The sequence below is a fragment of the Lampris incognitus genome, chromosome 8, assembly GCF_029633865.1.
Source record: "Lampris incognitus isolate fLamInc1 chromosome 8, fLamInc1.hap2, whole genome shotgun sequence".
In the NCBI taxonomy this organism is placed as follows: Eukaryota; Metazoa; Chordata; class Actinopteri; order Lampriformes; family Lampridae; genus Lampris; species Lampris incognitus.
Window position 1 is genome coordinate 37,285,025 of NC_079218.1, and position 20,589 is coordinate 37,305,613.

The 20,589-nt window shown below is 44.1% G+C and overlaps 1 protein-coding gene across 2 annotated transcripts in view; it reads right to left on the bottom strand.

The window, feature by feature from the left end:
* LOC130116570 (prolyl 4-hydroxylase subunit alpha-2-like) overlaps positions 1–20,589 on the bottom strand; it is a 72,278-nt gene that overhangs the window by 20,563 nt on the left and 31,126 nt on the right. For both annotated transcript variants that reach the window (XM_056284511.1, XM_056284510.1), the window contains exons 5-9: positions 16,971–17,108; positions 13,859–14,098; positions 7,809–8,005; positions 6,177–6,353; positions 2,223–2,293 (exon numbers count right to left, since the gene is read on the bottom strand). In XM_056284511.1, coding sequence (XP_056140486.1) covers positions 2,223–2,293; positions 6,177–6,353; positions 7,809–8,005; positions 13,859–14,098; positions 16,971–17,108 — 823 coding nt within the window. The remainder of the gene's footprint in view (positions 1–2,222; positions 2,294–6,176; positions 6,354–7,808; positions 8,006–13,858; positions 14,099–16,970; positions 17,109–20,589) is intronic.

Consider the following 20,589-nt stretch of genomic DNA (forward strand, 5'->3'; position numbering starts at 1 on the left):
TTTCAGCCATCTTTAGACTGATACCGACCGGCACTCATTTAGCTAACATGGATGAGGAATGGTAAGGTTTACTTCCCTTGGGTAGCCTTACTCTCATTAATTTTAAGGCGGACCCTTGCACAAATGTGACAAAGTCTAATGTAAACTTGCACGTTCCAAACAGACAAAGTTTGCTATGCCACCATTTTGGTCTAACCCTAACCCTGTCTTTATTTCCATTATACTAAAATGGAAGGAATCTCTGTATTTCTGTATGTATGTCTATCTGTCTATCTGTATGTCTATCGCCCCACCACATCCTCCCTTGACCCGGTTCCCTCCCCTCTTCTTCAGTCTATAGCGCCTGAACTCCTTCCCTACCTCATCAACACCTCCCTCCAGGCAGGATGCTTTCCATCTGCCTTGAAGACTGCTAGAGTTACCCCCTTTCTCAAGAAACCATCACTTAACCCCTCTGACGTCAAAAACTACAGACCGGTTTCCCTTCTACCCTTTTTATCCAAAATTTTCGAACGTGCTGTCTTTAACTAACTTTCTTTGTACCTCCACCAGAACCACCTCCTGGACCCCAACCAGTCTGGGTTCAAGGTGGGTCACTCGACAGAGACGGCCCTCCTTGCAGTGACAGAATCACTGCACTCTGCGAGAGCAAACTCTCTCTCCTCTGTCCTGATACTCCTGGACCTGTCAGCTGTGTTCGGCAGTGAACCACCAGATCCTCCTCTCTACCCTTGAGGGGCTGGTTGTCATAGGCTCTGCACTCTCACTATTTGCATCCTACCTGAAGGGTCGCTCCTACCAGGTGACATGGAGGGGATCTGTGTCGGAGCCTCGCAGACTGACTACAGGCATTCCACAGGGTTTGGTTCTGGGTCCTCTCCTTTTCTCCCAGTACACGACATCCCTGGGTTCTGTTATTCGCTAGCACGACTTCTCTTACCATTGTTATGCCGATGACACCCAGCTGATCTTGTCCTTTCCTCCCTCTGACACACAAGTAGAGACACGCATTGCTGCGTGCTTGACTGACATCTCGGAGTGGATGGTGACACACCACCTGAAGCTCAATCTGGACAAGACAGAACTGATGTTCCTCCCGGGGTAAGGTTGCCCGCACCGAGACCTGGCCATCACCATTAACAACACTGTGATGATGCCAACTCGGACTGCGAGGAATCTGGGTGTGATCCTGGACCACCAACTGTCATTTGCTGCAAAGGTTGCATTGGTTGCTCGTTGCTGCAGATTTCTCCTCTATAACATCAGGAGGATTCGCCCATTCCTCACCGACGAGACGGCACAGGTGCTCATCCAGGCTCTGGTCATCTCCCAGCTGGACTACAGCAACTCCCTCCTTGCTGGTGCCCCGGTGTCGGCCATCAGACCTCTGGAGCTTGTTCAGAAAGCTGCAGCTCATCTGGTGTTCAACCGCCCTAAGTTCTCCAACAGCTCCCTTACTCATGTCCCTACACTGGCTCCTAGTAGCTGCTCGCATCCAGTTTAAGACTCTGGTGCTAGCCTACAGGGCAGTGAAAGAAACAGCCCCTTCCTATCTCCAGGCCATGGTCAAGCCCTACACCCCTGCCCAACCACTTTGCTCTGCTGCCTCTGGATACCTGGTTGCCCCGTTGCTCAGAGGCCCCTGCTGCCGATCGACCCGGTCACGGCTCTTTTCTGTCCTGGCCCCACAGTGGTGGAATGAACTCCCCACTGATGTCAGGACAGTGGAGTCGCTGCCCATCTTTCGGCGCAGGTTGAAAACTCACCTCAAGAACTACTACCCTGTTACTTGTTCTTAGCACTTACTGTATTCACTTATCAAAAAAAAATCTCTTTCTTGCGCTTTTACTTTAGCACTGGTTTTGCTCTTAGATGCTTGTTTAGATGCACTTCTGACCTCTGATGACTAGTAGTTCTCCTGATTTCCTACGTTAAATGCACTTATTGTAAGTCACTTTGGATAAAAGCGTCGGCTAAATGACTGTAATGTAAAATGACTGTAATGTAATCTGTCTGTCTGTCTTTCAATTTTCTCAGCAACCCTTCAAACTGATCGACTTCACATTAGGCGGGTGTATATGCGGCCAAACGCAATATTTCCGCCAGGCGGTAAGACTTGTATTATGTTTTTTTTTTTTTCAGTTAACAAGCCCATTACCTAAGAACTACATAAGGTAAAGCCACAGGGGGGCGCCAAAATGACATTCATCTACATGACTTACCTTTTTGATACTCTGTAGTTAGCTGTGGTCAGAACACCTGTTTTGGGGTCTCGCACAGTGGCTCTGGCAAGCTGGAAAAAGAAAAGATGGGATTAAAGAAAATAAAAGGCTAAATCAACAAAAATTATCCAGCTCCACCAAAGTGCACAGCCTCTGTGCCATACTGAGCCTCCCCTCCAGCAATTTTTTGCACAATAATGATCCTCATTTTATCCAGACTCTTTTTCCTTTGCAAATAAATGTAGAGGTTTCATGTTTATATATTTTACCTGTCACAATCAAGAGCTCTTATTTAGTCTTCCCTGAACTTTTGTGTCGTTTCTGAATGCCACCATTTAAAATTCCTGGTACAGTGGAAACCACTCATAGTGGTCACATCCATTCTGGCTGACATGATCGCTGTGTAAGCACTCAATCACTTTAAATAAGCAAAGTTGCAACTTACTTGATGTAAGGAACCGTACCCTGCGTAGTGAGCTCAAGCTCACCATGAGTCACTACAGGAGTGTGCCCATAGACTCCAGCAAGCTGAACGGTCTAGCATAGTAGCTGCTGACCACCAGGCCCAGGAAGAAAGTCACAAAGAATGCACCAGGGCCCAAACAGTGCTTAATGCACCCCCTGCAGAGGCAAAAGCAGAGCTAGAACCTAAGGGAGGAACAGAGTCTGACATAGATACTGAAGATTACTTGGCCTAACACCAAGCAGCCCCCTTAGTTAAATAAAAGCACCATGCTGTAGCCCCTTCTTGCAACCCAGGTGGAGCTGAATCATGCCCATTGGTGCCTGATTTGCTCATCAAGGCCCAGGCCATTATGAAAGAAAAGCGTAAAAGTTGTGCCGTAGCTTACCCCTATCGTTACCACTCCTCCCCACCCTCCTGCTCTGATGAATATGATGAGGCACCGCCCTCCAAGACTCATTATCAAGTAGCTCAGACAGCAACCATTCCAAAAGGTCAAGGAAGGCACAGAGAGACCATTCCCCTGTCCTTCACATGTGCCAACTTGACTCTTTTGCGAAAGATATTGACCAATTTGATAACCATAATTCCAATATTAGGGAGGTTGAGCACTGCCTCTCCGACTTGCCCCATGCCACATCATGCGAAAAGCTGAAACTCACCTGAAAGACAACCAGTAGGAGTGGTCATGTTTTCATTGAAACCCAACCATCCTGCATCTGTGATAAATACTTAAGACTCAGCAACTATCAGCACCATTCCAGCAGAACGTTAACAAGTTCTGTGACAGAATTGCTTGTCACTAGGAGCAGCAGAGAACTCTTAGGGCCCATGTTCCTGCCCCACATGACATCCGGCCTTTTGACACTGAATCCAACCTGCAGAAACCAGCGATGCAGCGTTCCCCTTCCGTTCAGCAACCAGCACCCTGTGGTGGTCAATGTTCATTGAAGGCCCATGAGTGTAATGCTACGTTCAGACCAAAGGCGGCGAGAATTTTTTGGGCGGCGCGAATGCATGCAAAGTCAATGGGAGGAGGCGAATGGGCGGAATAATTCGCGGCGAAATTACGGGCGGCGCGAATTGGGCGAATTGAGCGACGAACGCGCCTTCGCGGGAGTTCAAAAATGTCCAACTCGGGCGAAGATTTCGCCAGGCGATAGCCAATCACCTTCAAGTAGGGTTAGAACCCACCTTCATGTTGGGAAAGAATACATGCCCCCTACCCAGAATTCCGGTGAAATTCGCCAAGCTGGGCACGTCTCCGGTTTTTGCTATGAACCCAAACCGAATGCTGACGCCGGTGCAAGTTGATATAAAGCAGAGCCACCGCAACTGATCTCTGTCGCTCATCCATGATGATCACAAGTAAACACAAACTGCTCGTGCGTGGTATTTGTTGTGTGCGGTCTAGCAAACTTGCTAGCAGCGTTGGTGTAACTTGACTGCTTGTTGTGACGTCAACACAGAGAATTCGCGTTCTGTTCGAACACACCTGGCGGAGCTGGCGGCCAAACTCTGGCGAACAAAGCGGCGCCAACTCTCTTGCCGCCTTTGGTCTGAACGTAGCATTACTTTGCTCCCTGGAGAATTCAGAACAAGTTTTGTACTGCCACTTATGTCCAGTGATGTCAGTCAATGGGACGGTGGTGTAGGATGTAATCTTAATGCTCCTGTCCAAGAAATCTGCCACAAGTCAGGCCCTATACGACAGGCTGTGTCAGAGGAGTCCCTGTCTACCCTTTATGCACAAAATCACTGTCTTCTTTCTGTGTATCAACCACAGACACAAATCAAAACTCTTGGCATCTGCCTTATTTATACAGGTCAGAACAAGAGAATTCACACATTTCATGAGTGTGGTTCCCCAACCACCTCATTCACTCTTTGTCAGGGTAGACATTCTCGTCAGGTTGGGAACCCAGCTGGATATGGTCAACCATGTATTCTGGGCCCAAGCTAACAATGAAAGGTACGAGCCCCGAATGCATGCATTCAGGACAGACCATCCCTCAGGCATGTCAAGTGGCGAGTGAGTTTGATGAAGTGATTCCTGCCAGGACCGCCAGGTACCCCCTTAAGCGTGTGATGCTGAAAGGACAAGAACTTCCAGGCTTGCAGGCATTCTTCCAACCGTTTCCGGTCTATCTTGAACTTGGCCTAATGGTGTGTGGCACCCCCTTACTTGAACTGAACCACCGTTCCACTTAGCTGCTGGTACAAAACCTGATGAGCACCTGACTTTCTGTGGCTGCAGCCAGTCCTTGGGGCTGTTGATCGACAGCTGCTTTCACGGCTTTGAACTGACTATCCCAGTGGTTGGTTAACTTCTGTCTTCTCTGGTTTGGGCAGAAGAGTTTGGGTAGGCATTCACTACCTTCCCCAGCAAAATGATCTCCATCGCCCTGCAAGAGATGCTGCAGAATGAAGAAGTCGGTGGTGCCAACTCAGACACAGGACAGGATGTGGTTGTCTATGCCCTTGCTGCCCGACCAGGCAGCACAGTTTCATCGCAGGGTGTCGCCGCTCCTCTACAACGAGAACCGTATCCCAGATTTGAACTTGAGGTCCAACAACAGCTTGCTAAGGCAGACAGACACCTTGACAATGGATGTTCAAAGACAGCAGCTCAGTGAGCTCTTCTATGACTTCCACCACATCTGGTCATGAGAGCCCAATGATTGTGGCATCACAGAACTCCACACTGTGGGGTTTTCAACGGATCCAAATGTGCCAAAAACCTTTGTGCACCAGTACAAAATTTCCTTGGCTGCCTATGATTCCATCCAGGAAAAGCTGGACACACTGCTGGAGAAGCAGATTATTCGAGAGAACACAGACACACACACACACACACACACACACACACACACACACACACACACACACACACACACACACACACACACACACAATATTTGCACAGCCTCACTACCTCATATCACCTTTAGTGCCTTGATCATTATATTGCTGCTTATCACTGATTTACCTGATTCGTATTAGTTAGATAATTAGTGTTGATTAGTATTAGTCGATTTTCTTTTATTGATTTTTCTAATAAATTGCTTTCATTGAAATAAGTCATTGTCCTGCCTGTTTTGTGACAATATTGATTGAAGCCTTTTTCTACCAATCAAAGTACTGCATTTGGTGCAACATTGATTATTCCATTATTCCATCAACTTGAATGGCTCAAATATAACTATTGAACACTAAAGTTAATGGTTGATAATCTTATGAGACTGATTTAATGAGATTGATTTGATTATTCCCTCAATTCTAGTAGTTTAATTATAAAATATTAATCACGAAAATGAATGGTTAATAAATTTATGAGACTGATTTTATGAGACTGATCTGATAACCCCGTTGCACCCACACTCTATTGTGTGTGTGTGTGTGTGTGTGTGTGTGTGTGTGTGTGTGTGTGTGTGTGTGTGTGTGTGTGTGTGTGTGTGTGTGTGTGTGTGTGTTTGTTTCTTCTGTCATACTCGGGGTTTTGCCAGCTCCTTGATTTTCTCAATCTCATCGTGGGACAGGACGTCCAGGTAGCGTACAATTTTGGGGCTGTCCCACTCATCCTCCTCCTTCGCAGGCTTCAGCAGGAGACGGGGGTTGCGGCTGCCATCCTGGTAGCGACAGAACAGACGGCTTTGCCTGGCATTGGTCTGGTGAAAGGAAAGGAGGATGAGGGTAATAGTTAACTTGTCACTTTAAAAACAGGTAAAAAGCCTCATTATCTCCCCCACCCATGATGATCACCTCCAACAATTAATAAAGCAATGCACCATAAACTTTTTGGCCCATGTTATATGAGAAAGTTATATCCCTAGCCCTCCCATCCCCATTTTCAATTTTTAGGGGGGGGCACTTATAGAGATGAAACACGGTGATGTGTTTAGATTTCAACAAAGAACTAGAATGCAATTCACGAGTAAAAACATATACCAAACGTGATTAAAAAAGATTTTCAGAATAACACAATTATGCAAATATGTTGATTAAAATCGATACATGACTCATTTGAAAATTGATCCGACAGAAGCAAAGACAACAACAAAAGTTTGATTTCAGAAATACCCAGCCGGTAAAGGTCCGTTGGACTTTGTTGTTAAGCCCTTCCTTGGAGTAGCTAACTGTGTCTGGCCTGAACAAGCCAGGCTGAACTCTGCCTCATGAGAAATTCAAGATTTGGGATGTATTTAGCAACTAATAGTAGCACCACAGAAGAGATAAGAGATTAATTTAACAGTGAAAAATATTCATTTCAACTGAACAGATGGAGTGACATAATTCTTGCTCTCTTATCAAATACAGTCGGTCCTTTTCTTTCCTTTATTCTAAAAAATCTCATTGGGAAGAAGTTTACTATGACACAAAAAATATACAGTATGACCGTGTCAACTTTTTATTTAGATTTGGCATCATTTTTTCTTTTTCCAACGTTTTTTTCCCCAATTGTATCCGGCCAATTACCCCACTCATCCGAGCTGTACCAGTCGCTGCTCCACCCCCTCTGCTGAGCCGGTGAGGGCTGCAGACTACCACTTGCCTCCTCCGATACATGTGGAGTCGCCAGCTGCTTCTTTTCACCTGACAGTGAGGAGTTTCGCCAGGGGGATGTAGCGCATGGGAGGATCACGCTATTCCCCCCAGTTCCCCCTCCCTCCCGAACAGGCACCCCAACCGACCAAGGAGGCACTTGTGCAGCGACCAGGACACATACCCACATCCGGCTTCCCACCTGCAGACACGGCCAATTGTTTCTGTAGGGACGCCTGACCAAGCCGGATTTAACACGGGGATTCGAACCAGCGATCACGTGTTGGGGTAGGCAATGGAATAGGCCGCTACGCTACCTGGACGCCCTCTCTTCTGTTTCTTACCCAACAGTGGATTTCTCTTTCCCTCAAATGTGTGTCACCAATCGTATCACAAATTTAAACTCCATGGGTTGAAGTTGATGAGGGACATGGAAAAGTAGAGCCCAATTCTTCAAAAACAAGTTTCAAGTTCTTCAAACTCTTTAACTATCCTGGGAATACCTCTATGTTTTTCTCCTTCTACGTCCGATGCTTTTCACAGTTCATATTTCACAACATGTTTTTCTGTCAGCGCCTCACCATTTTGACTCCTTCCCCTCTGCAGAGGGCCTCATAAGTCTCCCTCTCAGGCAGGTGGTCTTTGGGACGGGGGTAAGTGCCCAGCTGGATGGGCTCTTCAGAAGCTGGCTGGTATTCCTGCTTCAACTCCATCAGCTGCTTGGACAACAGCCGCTCAAAGTAGCGCAGGTTCCCTCCTGCCCTCTCGTGGTTAAAGTCTGCAAGTACAGAAGGAATTCAGTTCAGCCATGTACAGACTTGGCAACTAAAATCAGATTTTTTTTGTTATATCCACATTGGAATCACATTGAAGAAATCACTTCAGCCATGTACAGACTTGGCAGCTAAAATCTGCTTTTTTTTGTTATATCCACATTGGAATCACATTAAAGAAATCACTTAGACTGCTTTTCACTTACCTAACAGCTAAAATTTTCTATTTCCTGTCTGGCTGATGCAGAGACTCTAACACATGCATTTGTTTCATCCAGACTTGATTACTGTAATGTTCTGTTTTCAGGTCTGCCACATGCTAGTACTAAAAGTCTTCAGATGGATCAAAATGCTGCAGCTAGAATCCTGACTAAATCTAGAAAATTTGACCATATTACACCAATTCTTGTCTCCCTTCATTGGCTTCCTATCCATGTTAGATCAGAATATAAGGTGCCTCTGCTGACTTATAAAATTCTAAATGGGCTTGCCCCATCATACCTGTCTGATCTCCTTAAACCATACATTCTATCTCGAGCTCCCTGCTGTCAAAATACAGGGTTCCTGTGTGCACCCAAAGTTAAAAAGAAGTAGCTGGTGGCAGGGCCTTTTCCGTTGTTGCAAAATAACCTGCCTGCTGCCATCAGACAATCAGAGTCTGTTGAGTCCTTTAAATCCAAACTTAAAACTCATCTTTTTGCCATAGCCTACAATTATTTGCCTTTAAGTTGAGTGTTTCACAACCTGTACTGCATGGCGGCTCAGTTTCTGTCTCAACGAATTCATCAAGGACTGTTCTGCTGATGAGATTATAGAGTATAGCTTAGTAGAGTATAGATTATTGACTATTACAAACTGTTCTGTTCTCTCACGTGTCTTTTCTCGCTCTCTGAGTGATGTCTTCCCCTTTCTCTTCTCCTGTCTATCTGAATGGTGTGATGTGAGTCTCCACCGTGTACATGTGTAGTCTTTCTTCCTCCTAGGTCTCCATGGTGACGGTGGTCGCCACTTGGACACTGCTTGGTATCCTCCTCATCACATGCTTTATATCTTATAAATTCATATAATTTTGTTATCCTGTTTCAATGTTATAGCCTTCTCTCTGCGATGTGTGACTAATGTATTTTCTTGTCCCTTCTCCCATGTATGTGAATGGTGTGATGTGACTCTCCCTGTGTGCATGTGTAGTCTGTCCTCCTGTCAGGTCTACATGGTGATGGTGGTGACATGGTTCAGGTCCTGGACTGTTCCAGTGGCATCTGGACACTGCTTGGCATCCTCCTCATCATATTCTTCATATATATTTTAATTCCATTGTAATTCTGTTATCCTCTTTCAATGTTGTATTCTTTAAATTGTGTTTCATTCTGTACACACAACATCCATTGCACGTCTGTCTGTCTTGGAAGCGAGATCCCTCCTCTGTTGCTCTCCCTGGGGTTTCTTTCTATTTTTTCTTCCTTTTAAAGGTTTTTTAGGAGGTTGTTCCTTATCCAATGTGAGGGTCTAAGGACAGCATATTGTATTACCGTAAAGCCCCCTGAGGCAAGTTCGTAATTTGTGATATTGGGCTATACAAATAAAATTGATGACTTGAATCAGATTGTTTTTTATCAAGTCTGGACAAGAAAAAACACACATGGAAATCGATCTTTGCAAATTAGATTTAAAACCACATTCATTGGTGGTTTGAAATACATTCCAATCGAACTTCTAGATATGTGTCTCAGTCTGGCTGCTCAAATCGGATTTCAAATTGTCTTTTATGTCACTTGCGATGCTTACGTATATATTGGCAACACACCTCTCACTATACAGTGATACAGCTGCAGCATAAAACATGGCAGAATATATCTACCACCTCCATCACTGATGCAGTCTGGTATAATGGAGGAGTTCTGCATAGCCGCTAGACAACTATGGCATGAAGAGCAAGAGGATACACCTCTATTTCTTCACCTGCAGCTTGCTGTCTTGGTTCCGGCTGTTGTACTATATATGCCTACATCTTTACCAAAGCAATCAATGAACGTAGGTTAATGATGCATGAACAAACAAATTTCACCTGGTCACTTGCAAATAACAATAAGAACAGTCAGTCCTACAGATCGAATTTGAGAAACAAATCAGATTTACAACAATCTTAACATAGCCTTATTGGTTTGTAGTATGTTGTCAGCATTTTAGCACTTCCAATTAAACTCTTAACTTGGAGTTTATCTAAAGCTTTATCTTGAGCTTTGTTGATGAGGACTACAAATGAGAACTTTTTTTTCTAATAATGACAATGATCTGATGATTATAATGCATCAAACCGTTTGCAGGAACCAAAGCAAAACAGGGGCTTTGTCTTTGAGCTTAAGATTTTGGATCAAGACAGATATTAATTATTTCTTTATGGTTACTTTCAAATAATCATTACTTTCCTAGATAAGCACTTTCTCACTATGACTTGAATAAAATTACACATTTGAAACACTTCAATAGTCATTCCACTTCAGAGGAACATACTTTTTTTGTTAAAAACGATGCAATGAGACAAATCTGTGAATACAGATATGCTTAAAATTCACAAAGTCAAGAACACATTAACTGCCTGCAACAAAAGTACCCAGGTGAATAAATGTCTGGGAACTGTCTTGCGACTTGGCCTGAGCAACTGATGAACTACAGCTGGATGATGGTGAGTGTACGCCCCCTTGAGGTCTGTATCAAAAAATGCACAGTGAACAGGCTATTGCAGCAGTGGCACACCCAGTCATTTTCATGTTTGCAAAGCTGCCTCTTGTACCGAGATTACAGGAACCTAAACAATAAACACTGTATGCCAACTTCCTAAGTACTGCCTTTGTTAGAGTTAAAGCCTTTCAAAGGATGAAAAAAACACCAGTTTATTATCAAGGAGTTAGACTGGTAATACATAGACACCAAAATCCCCAAGCATAAGGCAAAGCAGAAAAAAAACATGTCCAGTTTATCCATTTTACTTTAATTTTATAAGCATTTTGCTGATCAATGCATTCTTTTTTCTTTTTTTCAATAATGCACAAAGCCAACACATCTAAGAGGTGGTTGGTGCAGTCCTGGTCCTCTACATTGGGAACTGTTGCCCTTGTGGGGTAACTACTACTACTACTTTTGGCTGCTCCCATTAGGGGTCACCACAGCGGATCATCCATTTCCATCTCTTCCTGTCTTCTGCATCTTTGTCACATCAGCCACCTGCATATCCTCCCTCACCACATCCATAAACCTCCTCTTTGGCCTTCCTCTTTTTCTCTCCCTGGTTGCTCCATATTTAGCATCCTTCTCCCAATATACCCAGCATCTCTCCTCTGCACATGTCCAAGCCATCTCAATCTTGACTTTCTTGCTTTGTCTCCAAACCATCCAACCTGAGCAGTCCCTCTAATATACTTGTTCCTTACCCTGTCCTTCTTCGTCACTTCCAATGAAAATCTTAGCATCTTCAACTTTTGCCATCTCCAGCTCCGCCTCCTGTCTTTTTGTCAGTGCCACTGTCTCCAAACCATAAATCATAGCTGATCTCAATGCCATCTTGTAAATTCTGTCACAAATCAGTCCTGACACTCTTCTCTGACAACTCCACCCTGCCTGCACTCTCTTCTTCGCCTCTCTTCCGCACTCCCCATTACTTTGAACAGTTGACCCCAAGTATTTAAACTCATACACCTTTGTCACTTCTACTCCTTTGCATCCTCACCATTCCTCTGTCCTCCCTCTCATTCCACAGCCACAGCATGAAGATATGGGAAAGAGTAATAGAAGCTAGGTTAAGAGGAGAGGTGATGATTAGCGAGCAGCAGTATGACTGTGAATGTTCTCATTCATCCAGGTCATGGTTATCCAAAGGAGTTGAATCAAGTGCAACTGGACTTGGTATATATATCCGTGAAGATGTTTCGCCTCTCATCCAAGAGGCTTCCTCAGTTCGTGCCTTTCTGACTAGACCAAGCTATCGCGCCCGTCGCCATCGGAGCTATTAATTTGCATTTGTTGACCGTCGCTGCTAAACAAATGCAAATTAATAGCGCCGATGGCGACAGGCGCGGCTGGACATCGGAGCACAGGAGAGCCGCGCATATCAATAGCTCCGATAACGACGGGCGCGGCCAAACATTGGTACACAAAAGAGCCACTCATATCTATGGCTCTGTTAGCGACGGGCGTTGGTAAACATCGGATCACAAAGAGCCACGCATATCAATAGCTCTGACAACGACTCCTAGAGGATAAATTCTGAGTCTCATCACCAGCCAGTCAGACTAGCTTGTCTAGTCAGAAAGGCACAAACTGACGAAGCCTCTTGGATTAGAGGCGAAACGTCTCCACGGATATATACCTAGTCCAGTTGCACTCGATTCAACTCCTTTGGATGAGCAGCAGTATGGTTTCATGCCAGAAAAGAGCACTACAGATGTGATGTTTGCTTTGAGAATGTTGATGGAGAAGTATAGAGAAGGTCAGGAGTTACATTGTGTCTTTGTGGATTTAGAGAAAGCATATGACAGGGTACTGACAGAGGAGGTACGGTGTTGTATGAGTTAATTGGGAGTGGCAGACAAGTGTGTAAGAGTGGTGCAGGATATGCATGAAGGCAGTGTGACAGTGGTGAGGTGTGTGGTAGGAATGACAGATGGGTTCAAGGTGGATGTGGGATTACATCAAGGATCAGCTACGAGCCCTTTCTTGTTTGCAGTGGTAGGGTAACTGTCTCTCTTAATTAAGTGCCTTGACTCACGGGCACTTCTACAATGGTAGGTAAGGGAGAGAAAAGCTTGGCTGACTTCATTTTCAGCTCTTGAGATTTTGGATACCTCCCAGTTTCTTTCCCACTTTTCTGACTTCTATGTTACTGTTTGCTTGCTAAATAATTACAAGTGTTAAAAAGTAATTGCTCAAAATAATCCTTTATTTAATATAATTTCTTTATGTTGAAAAGTGACTCAACATCTGTTGTACCAAGGTCAATTTAACTTGACATGTAAATGGGGACGCCACAGGTCTTTAAAGGGAGCCTTCAGCCTTTGAGGACTGAGCTCAAAATAGCAATCGGAAACCACAACCGCTTTCTTTGGTTGTGCTCCACCCAGCTTCTCTGGAAAACTACTAGGGGAGAAAAGCAGTGAGGGAAATGGGTGTAACTCAAGAGATGGGCCAACAACCACTACCTGGGTGTCTATGAGCAACACATCCATCCCTCATCTGCTTTGTGAAGCAACAGCAGAGGACCTTGTGCAGTGTGCAACTAATGACAAGTAGGCCTTACGCTTTGTTCTGCCTTTAAAAATGGAGGAGAAATTGTGTATCATAATTCTCCAGAACTATACAACAATAAATTGGGTTCAAATAGAAGACCATACTAAAAGCATTTGCATAGTAAAATGTCAGCCTTCAAACACATTTAATGTATTTGTAGCAAAAACTATATTTGAGTGTGCAAAGGTAGCAATATAGCTAATGCTAACAGTTAGCATAGAATGATTACATGTGCCAGAGATGATTGGCACCTTTGGTGAGAGCAGACCGGATTTAATACAGCAGCACTGTGTGTGCTGGCGTGGTTAAATATTGTGCTTTGCAAATATGCACGAATGCCTCATTCAATAGTAGTGTCAAATCTGTAACTGACTTGATCTGAATTCCTCATTCAAGTTGACAAAACCACATATCTGTGGTAGAAATTAAGTTGTGTGCAGTGGTGAAGTAGAGGGTAAGAGACGAATATCAATAAATGAAATTCAGAGGCGGTCAGAGAGAGCGTGAGAATGTGTGAGTGTCTATCTGTGCACATCTGATTACTGTCAGCACTTCCATTGTGCTCTCTGTCTGCTCACCAATAGCCACCAGGCGGCGAGTCAGTTCGATGGCTCGAGGTAGGTCTCCCATCTGGTAGACGGAGTAGCTGAGGTAGTCCAAAACGTCAGCTTTGGAGACCACAGCCTCCTCCCCAGCATCCAGCTGTCTGAGGGCCTGCTGCATCCACAGCACAGCATGGTAGTAGTCAGCCTCGACGTAAGCCGTCTTCCCCATGTCATAGCAGTCATCGACAGTTAGCAATGCGTTGGAGTGGACACCTGGGGGAGGGGGGGAAGATCTGTGAAATTGCTGCATTAGGTTGGCCCAACTATATCTATGTCATCACTTTTAGGACAAAATTAGTTGCAAGAAGGCAGGTGGCTCACATGCCAAAATCTACATTGTATTTTCTCATTTGAAAAAACAAAATTAAGTCTCCTTAAATAAAGTGTGTTTCACATGGGTTAAGTAACTACCAATTTTGTTTTATGAGTCATGCTTTGTTGTGGGAGCACTCATGATTTTTTTTTTGGGATTTTCCCTCCTTTTTCTCCCCAATTGTACTTGGCCAATTACCTCACTCTTCCGAGCCATCCCAGTTGTTGCTCCACCACCTCTGCCGATCCAGGGAGGGCTGCAGACTACCACATGCCTCCTCCAATACATGTGGAGTCACCAGCCGCTTCTTTTCACCTGACAGTGAGGACTTTCACCAGGGGGACGTAGCACGTGGGAGGATCCCCTTACTCCCCCCAGTTCCCCCTCCCCCCTGAACAAGCACCCCGACCGACCAGAGGAGGCACTAGGGCAGTGAACAGGACACATACCCACATCCGGCTTTCCACCCACAGATTCAAACTGACAATCCCTGTGTTGATAGGCAACGGAATAGACCGCTACGCTACCCGGACGCCCCAGCACTCATGAATTTTGAAGCGGCAAAAAAGCAATGTTGCTAATAAAATTGCTGGCTGGCTGGGTCACTCTATTACAAGTTACAGTCAGACAGTCGACAGTTAGCAATAACTTAGTGATAGGTTCCTTGAAACTAAAATACTGCTTCAAAATTCATATGTGTTATAAAAAGATAGCATTTAATGCACGGAAGAAAAAAAAAACGGTCAGTGGCTTGCCCATGTATCAATAACAGGCATTATTTGAACTGATTTTGTTTTTGTCAAAAGGAAAAATAGAAGGGCTTGGGAGAGTGAACCATCTGTCATCTTTCAACTACCATATGGTACTACAAAATGACATCAGACGAGACCACTCGGTTAGAGAACAACATTGCTGTCATCTCCACTGGGGCTTGAGTCATTCAAAGCTCTTGACTTTCATTGCTAAATATGCTATTTGGAAGGTAAAATGTACAGGTCTGCCTGGCTTTTATATATATATATATATATATATATATATATATATGTGTGTGTGTGTGTGTGTGTGTATATATATATATATATTCCACCTATCTGCCTTTTGTGTGTGTGTACATATAGTATATGTGTACAAAAAATATATATGTACAAAAATATATGTATGTATATGTGTATACACACACACAAAAATATATATTGTACACACACACACACACACACACACACACACACACACACACATATATATATATATATATATATATATACATATACAGTGCATCCGGAAAGTATTCACACCCCTTCACTTTCCCCACATTTTGGAATAAGGCTGTAACATAACAAAATGTGGGGAAAGTGAAGGGGTGTGAATACTTTCCAGATGCACTGTATATATATATATGTGTGTGTGTGTGTGTGTGTGTGTGTGCATGTGTGTGTGTGTATATATGTGTATATATGTATATATATGTATATATATATATATTGTACACACACACACACACACACACATATATATATATATATATATATATATATATACACACACACATATATATGTGTGTGTGTGTGTGTGTGTGTGTGTGTATGTACAAAAATCACATTTGATCCCCATGAATGTTTTCCACTGGGACAGAAACCTACCTCCATTCTTCTCAGCACCCCCATACAATATAATAATTTTTTCTTTAATGGGCTGACAGAACTATGTTCGGTCACTTTTGAGGCTCCACTGAATTGTATTCTCGAGGCAGAATGGTGGCAGAGTGACAACAGTAGACCATCCCATACTGAAAAGATAATGGGACTGATCCTGCTCACTGAATTCAACTCGTGCTGATATCAACTAAAACACCTAAAGAGTAAATTTACTTTTATTAGTTGCCAATTGATGTTTGGTGTTAGCTGTACGGTTTTTCCTCATTCTGCATGTATAAAGTGTATTGAGCTATGATCACAGACGTAGATAACAGACGCTTGGGTTGTGCGATAAAATTACACATGCAAAAACATTGAAAGGGCTCACTGAGATAATGGATACAGGCAGAGGCCTGCAGAGGTCCACATCTCATTTATCACTCTTTTCACCATCTGCTCCCTACGTCTCTTACTTGCACAGAATGTCCCAACAAAAAGTATTGTCTATGCAGTTTTCCTTCCTTTCTTCCTTTTCTTTATAAGTCTTTCCTTCTTTGTCTCTCAAAATAATATCGGAAAAATAACTTGGTAATGGCATGTGATATGTGTGTCCACTGAAGGCACCGAGTCTGAAGTTCTTCTGCTGCATCAGCAACATGTCTGCAGAGGGTTACCCATTCTACACAGCTGAATTTTATTAGTAGTTAATTCCTTACAATAAAACTAAGACACAAAATGTACCAGATTCACCGGAGCTTAAGTAACGCCTCAATTTTGGGAGAAAAAAAAAAGAACAAAACAGAAGTCCTTGATTGTTTAGTTTCAGAGTAAAGGTGGTTAGGTGGCCTGTGAATGGTTCAAGTTAATGTTATGTTGGAGTCAATAAAACTGGTATGTTCTACTCTATTTGTTGTCAAGACATCTGTCATTTATGCACAACACACAACAATTATCTTGTGCATTACTTGGCAAATAAAGATTCTCAGTCAATATATTCTTTCCTTCATGCATACTTAATCTCCTATTTAATGTATTCTCTCAATCAGACACAGCAACATGCAGTACACACACACACACACACACACACACACACACACACACACACACACACACACACACAGACTCAATGGTCTGTTACCTGGCAGTTTACCCTTGGAGAAACTCTCAGAGTCCAGTCGGTACGTGTCTTGCAGACGCATCAGTGCCTTGGCTGCACCTTTCTCATCTTCCTCATCTGGGAAGAACTGTCTGTGTACCGACATGTTGGAGATAAAGCCTGGACAGAGAGAGAAAGAGAGTCAGACAGACAATCAGATAGGGATAGATAGAAAGGCAGTGACAGATGGAGACAGAAACATAGAAACTGACAGGGAAACAGTGAGAGAAGTGTCAGGGTATTTGTGAAGACACACAAAAATTGCATCTTGATGTCTAAGCCCCTTGACAAGCATGTAAAAGACAAAATCCTGCATCCACATACAAAGAAGACAGTTAAACATGTGATGGTACACAGGATTAATATCACCAAGAAACTACTACCACTACTTTCGGCTGCTCCCGTTAGGGGTCGCCACAGCGGATCATCCATTTCCATTTCTTCCTGTCCTCTGCATCTTCCTCTGTCACACCAGCCACCTGCATGTCCTCCCTCACCACATCCATAAACCTCCTCTTTGGCCTTTCTATTATCCTCTTCCCTGGCAGCTCCATATTCAGCATCCTTTTCCCAATATACCCAGCATCTCTCCTCCACACATGTTCAAGCAATCTCAATCTTGCCTCTCTTGCTTTGTCTCCAAACCGTCCAACTTCAGCGGTACCTCTGTGGTGCTCTTTCGTGGTATGAAACCATACTGCTGCTTGCTAATCGTCACCTCTCCTCTTAACCTAGCTTCTATTACTCTTTCCCATATCTTCATGCTGTGGCTGATCAACTTTATACCTCTGTAGTTGCTACAGTTCTGCACATCACCCTTGTTCTTGAAAATCAGTACCAGTATGCTTCTTCTCCACTCCTCAGGCATCCTCTCACTTTCCAATATTGTGTTAAACAATCTAGTTAAAAACTCCACTGCCATCTCTCCTAAACATCTCCATGCCTCTACAGGTATGTCATCAGGACCAACTGCCTTTCCACTCTTCATCCTCTTCATAGCTGCCCTCACTTCCTCCTTGCTAATTCACTGCACTTCCTGATTCACTATCCCTACATCATCCAACCTTCTCTCTCTCTCTCTCTCTCTCTCTCTCTCTCTCTCTCTCTCTCTCTCTCTCTCTCTCTCTCTCTCTCTCTCTCTCTCTCTCTCTCTCTCTCTCTCTCTCTCTCTCTCTCTCTCTCTCTCTCTCTCTCTCTCATTTTCTTCATTCATCAATCCCTCAAAGTACTCCTTCCACCTTATCAGCACACTCTTCTCACTTGTCAGCACATTTCCATCTCTATCCTTCATCACCCTAACTTGTGCACATCCTTTGCAGCTCCGTCCCTCTGTCTAGCCAATCGGTACAAGTCCTTTTCTCCTTCCTTAGTGTCTAACCTGTCATACAACTCACCATACGCCTTTTCCTTTTCCTTTGCCACCTCTCTCTTCACTTTACGCTGCATCTTCTTGTACTCCTGTCTACCTTCTTCATCTCTCTGACTATCCCACTTCTTCTTTGCCAACCTCTGCCTCTGTATAATTTGCTGTACTACCTCATTCCACCACCAGGTCTCCTTGTCTTCCTTCCTCTGTCCTGATGACACACCAAGTACCTTCCTAGCTGTCTCCCTCACTATTTCTGCAGTGGTTGCCCAGCCATCCGGCAACTCACCAATATCACCAAGAAACGTTGTACTTTATTTGATAACAAGCCCTTTAATTACAGGTGCAGTAATTAAAGAACACCAAAAGAAATGTTCTCTCACAGTTTTCTCACATTCCTTGCATCGGATCATCGAACAGATGTTCCTTAGTGCAACCTTTCTCAATAAGGAGAAAAAAAAAATCTTTGCGGTAAAAGTGAAATTAGTAATTTGTTAAAACCTGTCGAGAAGTAAAGGTGCGGGCATCCGGGTGGTGTGTCAGTCTATTTTGTTGCCTACCAACACGGGGATCGAATCCCCGTGTTACCTCTGGCTTTGTTGGGCGTCCCTACAGACACAATTGGCCGTGTCTGCAGGTGGGAAGCCGGATGTGGGTATGTGTCCTGGTCGCTGCACTAGCGCCTCCTCTGGTCGGTCGCGGCACCTGTTCAGGGGGCAGGGGGGAACTGGGGGGAATAGCATGATCCTCCCACGCGCTACGTCCCCCTGCTGAAACTCCTCACTGTCAGGTGAAAAGAAGCAGCTGGTGACGCCACATGTATCGGAGGGAGCATTGGTAGTCTGCAGCCCTCCCTGGATTGGCAGAGGGGGTGGAGCAGAGCAACCGGTGGAGCAACCGGGACAACTCAGAAGACTGGGGTAGTTGGCCAAGTACAATTGGGGAGAAAAAGGGGGAGGAAATCAAACAAACAAAAAAAGAAGAAGAAGAAGTAAAGGTGCTATGTAATATTTTGGCTTTCCTGAATCAATATCCAATAATACAAGTGGTAAACACATAAAGGGGTTGTTGAGTGGAACTGATTGGAACAACATGAACACTTCACACTCCCAAGATTTATGCGTTCAAAAACACAGGAATTGGCCCACTGAGTTTTGTTACTTGTCTCCCAAAAGACTTGGCTCACACTCGCAGTCCCAAGACTATTCAAACTGATATTTGACTAGACATAAAATTGGCTTGACTTTATATCTACTGTTGAGAAAAGGCAGATGTTGGCAAAGTTGCTGTGTATCAGCTACCTTTCAATGAGAATTTCTTTATCTTCGCTGCTATGATTTCTTGTTTTCATTCACGTTGTTGAATTATAAGTCGGCGACCGTGAGTGCAGGATAAGCGGTTTGGATAATGGATGGATGGCTGGTATTTAAGGAGGGTCCCACATTTAACTCACTTAAACAGACCCTTAATACGGTATCTAATGGGAAGATTCGAGTTCAACTGTGGGGCAATGGAATGTCCTTCTGCAATCTGGAATCTGTAACTCAAACACCCCCCCCCCCAACATACACACAGAAATACAAACACTGAAATAGAAAGCCACTTCGGCAAGCTGCCGTCTACATTTGACACCACACATGTAAACAGAAATTTGCATACACACCCACGAAGATAGACACACACTGCCACGTATACAAACTCACTTGTGTGTGGAAGGACGTACAGTTCAGATCTTATGAACGCAAACATGGACACGTGTGCACTCCTACATACACAAATACAGGTGTTTATACTTCATAGTCATAGATATGCAGAGGTATTTGCAAGCAGATATGGATGTTCATGGGGGCATGCACACACATGTTTTGTAGAGGAAACCAAGCACAGCTGGACATGAGGTTGAGCCACCACAGGCACACGGCTGCATATGCACAAGCACTTTAAAACACACACACACACAAACCAGAACACATCCTTTTCTTGTGGATAAACAAACACAAACATGCATAAAACATGGCCAAAATATGCAGAGAGGAGAAATATTAGCAGTTGGAAGATGACAGTCTGTGCTCTCTCTGTTAACGTGGGTGGCACTTGGAACCAGGAGCAGAACCAGATACTTCCAAAACACACACACACACACACACACACACACACACACACACACACACACACACACACACACACACACACACACACACACACACACCTGATAACCATGGATACTGGAGGTTG